The 6,000-nt window shown below is 40.7% G+C and overlaps 1 protein-coding gene across 2 annotated transcripts in view; it reads left to right on the forward strand.

Annotated features, from left to right (window-relative positions):
- Positions 1-6,000, forward strand: part of LOC115126718 (proprotein convertase subtilisin/kexin type 6-like) — an 84,562-nt gene that overhangs the window by 17,903 nt on the left and 60,659 nt on the right. For both annotated transcript variants that reach the window (XM_065012199.1, XM_065012200.1), the window contains one exon: positions 172-260. In XM_065012199.1, coding sequence (XP_064868271.1) covers positions 172-260 — 89 coding nt within the window. The remainder of the gene's footprint in view (positions 1-171; positions 261-6,000) is intronic.

The following is a 6,000-nucleotide window of genomic DNA, read 5'->3' on the forward strand; positions in this document are numbered from 1 at the left end:
CCATAAGATAACATTCATTTACATTGGTATGAGTTTCTGTACGACAGCATTCCATCATGTAGTTCTCCTGGGCTAATACTAGCCATACTGATGAAAAACGTTCCTCTTCTTGCTCCATCTCTCTTCTCCATCTCTCCTCTCCTTCTCTCCTCTCGCTCTTTTTCTCTCCAGACATGGGACGCGGTGTGCCGGTGAGGTTGCAGCTGTGGCCAATAACTCCCACTGCATTGTGGGAATTGCATACAATGCACGCATTGGAGGTATAGTATCCTCTCCTCTCCTCTCCTCTCCTCTCCTCTCCTCTCCTCTCCTCTCCTCTCCTCTCCTCTCCCCCTCTCCTCTCCTCTCCTCTCCTCTCCTCTCCTCTCCCTCCTCTCCCTGCCCTCTCCTCTCCTATCAGACAGAATTATTCTGCACGTGTGCACCAGATGAACCTTGACTTGTCCTGCTCTGTGTATAAAGTGTGTGTGAGAGGTGTAATAAGAATGTTTCTCTAGCTTGCAGCGCTAAGCTGTGGACATTCATGCGTTCACAAGGCATTAATCCCGGCGCGTTTTCTGTGATGTCAAATGTCGAGTGTTTTTAATCAAAGGACAGAATCTCACATCCCCTCCAACTGTCTTGTCTTCTCTGCAGCTGTGCTGAAAGCGCAGGCATTTTTGTCTTTCTCCCTCTCTCTTTTTCCATTCATCCATCTCTCTTTGTCTTTCTCTCTCTCTCACTTTTTCCATTCATCCATCTCTCTATCTCCCTCTCTCTTTGTCTTTCTCTCTCTCTCTTTTTCCATTCATCCATCTCTCTATCTCCCTCTCTCTTTGTCTTTCTCCCTCTCTCTTTCTTCTCTCACCCCATTGATCCCTCTCTCGTTTTAAACATATTTCTCTCTCTTTCTCTATTTCTTATCTTTATAACCCTCTCTCTCGTCTGCAGATGTCTGGAATGGTACAAGTAGCCTTTACAGTACTATAGTGTAGTGAATGGTGCAAGTAGCCTTTACAGTACTATAGTGTAGTGAATGGTGCAAGTAGCCTTTACAGTACTATAGTGTAGTGAATGGTGCAAGTAGCCTTTACAGTATTATAGTGTAGTGAAAGGTGCAAGTAGCCTTTACAGTACTATAGTGTAGTGAATGGTCCAAGTAGCCTTTACAGTACTATAGTGTAGTGAATGGTGCAAGTAGCCTTTACAGTACTATAGTGTAGTGAATGGTGCAAGTAGCCTTTACAGTACTATAGTGTAGTGAATGGTGCAAGTAGCCTTTACAGTACTATAGTGTAGTGAATGGTGCAAGTAGCCTTTACAGTACTATAGTGTAGTGAATGGTGCAAGTAGCCTTTACAGTACTATAGTGTAGTGAATGGTGCAAGTAGCCTTTACAGTACTATAGTGTAGTGAATGATGCAAGTAGCCTTTACAGTACTATAGTGTAGTGAATGGTGCAAGTAGCCTTTACAGTACTATAGTGTAGTGAATGGTGCAAGTAGCCTTTACAGTACTATAGTGTAGTGAATGGTGCAAGTAGCCTTTACAGTACTATAGTGTAGTGAATGGTGCAAGTAGCCTTTACAGTACTATAGTGTAGTGAATGGTGCAAGTAGCCTTTACAGTACTATAGTGTAGTGAATGGTACAAGTAGCTTTTACAGTACTATAATGTAGTGAATGGTGCAAGTAGCCTTTACAGTACTATAGTGTAGTGAATGGTACCAGTAGCCTTTACAGTACTATAGTGTAGTGAATGGTACCAGTAGCATTTACAGTACTATAGTGTAGTGAATGGTACAAGTAGCCTTTACAGTACTATAGTGTAGTGAATGGTACCAGTAGTCTTTACAGTACTATAGTGTAGTGAATGGTACCAGTAGCCTTTACAGTACTATAGTGTAGTGAATGGTACCAGTAGCCTTTACAGTACTATAGTGTAGTGAATGGTACCAGTAGTCTTTACAGTACTATAGTGTAGTGAATGGTACCAGTAGCCTTTACAGTGCTATAGTTTAGTGAATGGTACCAGTAGCCTTTACAGTACTATAGTGTAGTGAATGGTACCAGTAGCCTTTACAGTACTATAGTGTAGTGAATGGTACAAGTAGTCTTTACAGTACTATAGTGTAGTGAATGGTACCAGTAGTCTTTACAGTACTATAGTGTAGTGAATGGTACCAGTAGTCTTTACAGTACTATAGTGTAGTGAATGGTACAAGTAGCCTTTACAGTACTATAGTGTAGTGAATGGTACCAGTAGCCTTTACAGTGCTATAGTTTAGTGAATGGTACCAGTAGCCTTTACAGTACTATAGTGTAGTGAATGGTACCAGTAGCCTTTACAGTACTATAGAGTAGTGAATGGTACAAGTAGTCTTTACAGTACTATAGTGTAGTGAATGGTACAAGTAGTCTTTACAGTACTATAGTGTAGTGAATGGTACAAGTAGTCTTTACAGTACTATAGTGTAGTGAATGGTACCAGTAGTCTTTACAGTACTATAGTGTAGTGAATGGTACCAGTAGTCTTTACAGTACTATAGTATAGTGAATGGTACCAGTAGTCTTTACAGTACTATAGTGTAGTGAATGGTACAAGTAGCCTTTACAGTACTATAGTGTAGTGAATGGTACCAGTAGCCTTTACAGTACTATAGAGTAGTGAATGGTACAAGTAGTCTTTACAGTACTATAGTGTAGTGAATGGTACAAGTAGTCTTTACAGTACTATAGTGTAGTGAATGGTACAAGTAGTCTTTACAGTACTATAGTGTAGTGAATGGTGCAAGTAGCCTTTACAGTACTATAGTGTAGTGAATGGTGCAAGTAGCCTTTACAGTACTATAGTGTAGTGAATGGTGCAAGTAGCCTTTACAGTACTATAGTGTAGTGAATGGTGCAAGTAGCCTTTACAGTACTATAGTGTAGTGAATGGTGCAAGTAGCCTTTACAGTACTATAGTGTAGTGAATGGTGCAAGTAGCCTTTACAGTACTATAGTGTAGTGAATGGTGCAAGTAGCCTTTACAGTACTATAGTGTAGTGAATGGTGCAAGTAGCCTTTACAGTACTATAGTGTAGTGAATGGTGCAAGTAGCCTTTACAGTACTATAGTGTAGTGAATGGTACAAGTAGCTTTTACAGTACTATAATGTAGTGAATGGTGCAAGTAGCCTTTACAGTACTATAGTGTAGTGAATGGTACCAGTAGCCTTTACAGTACTATAGTGTAGTGAATGGTACCAGTAGCATTTACAGTACTATAGTGTAGTGAATGGTACAAGTAGCCTTTACAGTACTATAGTGTAGTGAATGGTACCAGTAGTCTTTACAGTACTATAGTGTAGTGAATGGTACCAGTAGCCTTTACAGTACTATAGTGTAGTGAATGGTACCAGTAGCCTTTACAGTACTATAGTGTAGTGAATGGTACCAGTAGTCTTTACAGTACTATAGTGTAGTGAATGGTACCAGTAGCCTTTACAGTACTATAGTGTAGTGAATGGTACCAGTAGCCTTTACAGTACTATAGTGTAGTGAATGGTACAAGTAGCCTTTACAGTACTATAGTGTAGTGAATGGTACCAGTAGCCTTTACAGTGCTATAGTTTAGTGAATGGTACCAGTAGCCTTTACAGTACTATAGTGTAGTGAATGGTGCAAGTAGCCTTTACAGTACTATAGTGTAGTGAATGGTACCAGTAGTCTTTACAGTACTATAGTGTAGTGAATGGTACCAGTAGTCTTTACAGTACTATAGTGTAGTGAATGGTACAAGTAGCCTTTACAGTACTATAGTGTAGTGAATGGTACCAGTAGCCTTTACAGTGCTATAGTTTAGTGAATGGTACCAGTAGCCTTTACAGTACTATAGTGTAGTGAATGGTACCAGTAGCCTTTACAGTACTATAGTGTAGTGAATGGTACCAGTAGCCTTTACAGTACTATAGAGTAGTGAATGGTACAAGTAGTCTTTACAGTACTATAGTGTAGTGAATGGTACAAGTAGTCTTTACAGTACTATAGTGTAGTGAATGGTACAAGTAGTCTTTACAGTACTATAGTGTAGTGAATGGTACCAGTAGTCTTTACAGTACTATAGTGTAGTGAATGGTACCAGTAGTCTTTACAGTACTATAGTATAGTGAATGGTACCAGTAGTCTTTACAGTACTATAGTGTAGTGAATGGTACAAGTAGCCTTTACAGTACTATAGTGTAGTGAATGGTACCAGTAGCCTTTACAGTACTATAGAGTAGTGAATGGTACAAGTAGTCTTTACAGTACTATAGTGTAGTGAATGGTACAAGTAGTCTTTACAGTACTATAGTGTAGTGAATGGTACAAGTAGTCTTTACAGTACTATAGTGTAGTGAATGGTACAAGTAGTCTTTACAGTACTATAGTGTAGTGAATGGTACAAGTAGTCTTTACAGTACTATAGTGTAGTGAATGGTACAATTAGTCTTTACAGTACTATAGTGTAGTGAATGGTACAAGTAGTCTTTACAGTACTATAGTGTAGTGAATGGTACCAGTAGTCTTTACAGTACTATAGTGTAGTGAATGGTACCAGTAGTCTTTACAGTACTATAGTGTAGTGAATGGTATGCTTGGATAATGGGAAGAATGAGTAGACGTTACTGGGTTCTAACTTCTAGGGTTCTAGGTTCTAGATGGGCTCTAGATTATATCATCTACACAAACCAGTTATTGATGCATGGGCTTGCCTGCCATGCAATATCGTGATGGCTAAAACCCTTTTAGGTTTTATAGTTAGGCTCAACTACATTATATTTCTCCAACACTCATATTACTCAGTAGAACTGTTGGTTTGCCCTCTGTGGACCCTGTCCCTTTTCATTAAATCCCTCCTCTCTGATTTTCCTCATCTGCTTCAAGTCAGTGTATTTGTACTCTCTCTCTCTATCTCTCGCTCTCTCTTCTCTCTTGTTCGCCCTCTCTCTCTCTCTCTCTCTCTCTCTCTCTCTCTCTCTCTCTCTCTCTCTCTCTCTCTCTATCCTCTCTCTCTCACTCTCCCTTGCTCGGTCTCGCTCTCTCTCGCTCTCTATCCTCTCTCTCCTTTCTTCTTTACGGTGAGGTTTCTCTTGTGAACGCAGCTCTCATCAGGTCTGTATCCCCCCACCCCCCAAGGGAACAACAGGAGAGGGCATAACAAACCAATACAAACACCATAACACTCCCCCTCCCCCCTTGTTCCCCTTTCATCACCAACCCTCCCCAAGGCACAACTTCAATGATATTTCTCTCTGTCGCTCCAAAATAAAAAGTGACTTAAACAAGATCCCATAATAGATGACCTACCGTGGCTGTGAGATCTATGCTATTGCTGGCACAGATTTTTCTGTTTTAATTTAGTAGAATCAGGTGTGTTGGTTGTTTGTGTGTCTGTGGGGGGTTTGGGGTGGGTGAAGAGGGCCGTGGGTTTGTTATGGTGTTTGTATTGGTTTGTTACACCCTCTCCTATTGTTCCCCTGCTAACACAGAAATGTCCATTTCTATAATGGGAAAGACACTTGACACACAGGTGTGTGTATCTGATGGATTGTGAGATATGGGCGACGAGAGACTATTCAAGAAATAATCATCCTCCACAACCGTAAAGAAAGATGCTCTTGTCAAATAGTCATTTCTAGATCCAGCACACATTTCCTTTATCTTCCTCTCCTGCCAAATACAGAACTAGAACTCTGGCATGGCAACCGTCGTCAGAGGAATGCATGCGTATCCCTCGCATTAAAACACTTCTGGACTTCCTGGTTGTAACCTTGTGAGACACATCAGGAGCCTCTTAGTTTTCTTCATGCACCATAGAAACAGAACCATGACTCACTCACTCACTCACTCACTCACTCACTCACTCACTCACTCACTCACACACACACACACACACACACACACACACACACACACACACACACACACACACACACACACACACACACACACACACAAACACACACACACACTGTTGGAATCCTTGATGGAGGACTGTG

Source organism: Oncorhynchus nerka, linkage group LG27 (assembly GCF_034236695.1).
Source record: "Oncorhynchus nerka isolate Pitt River linkage group LG27, Oner_Uvic_2.0, whole genome shotgun sequence".
Classification (NCBI taxonomy): Eukaryota; Metazoa; Chordata; class Actinopteri; order Salmoniformes; family Salmonidae; genus Oncorhynchus; species Oncorhynchus nerka.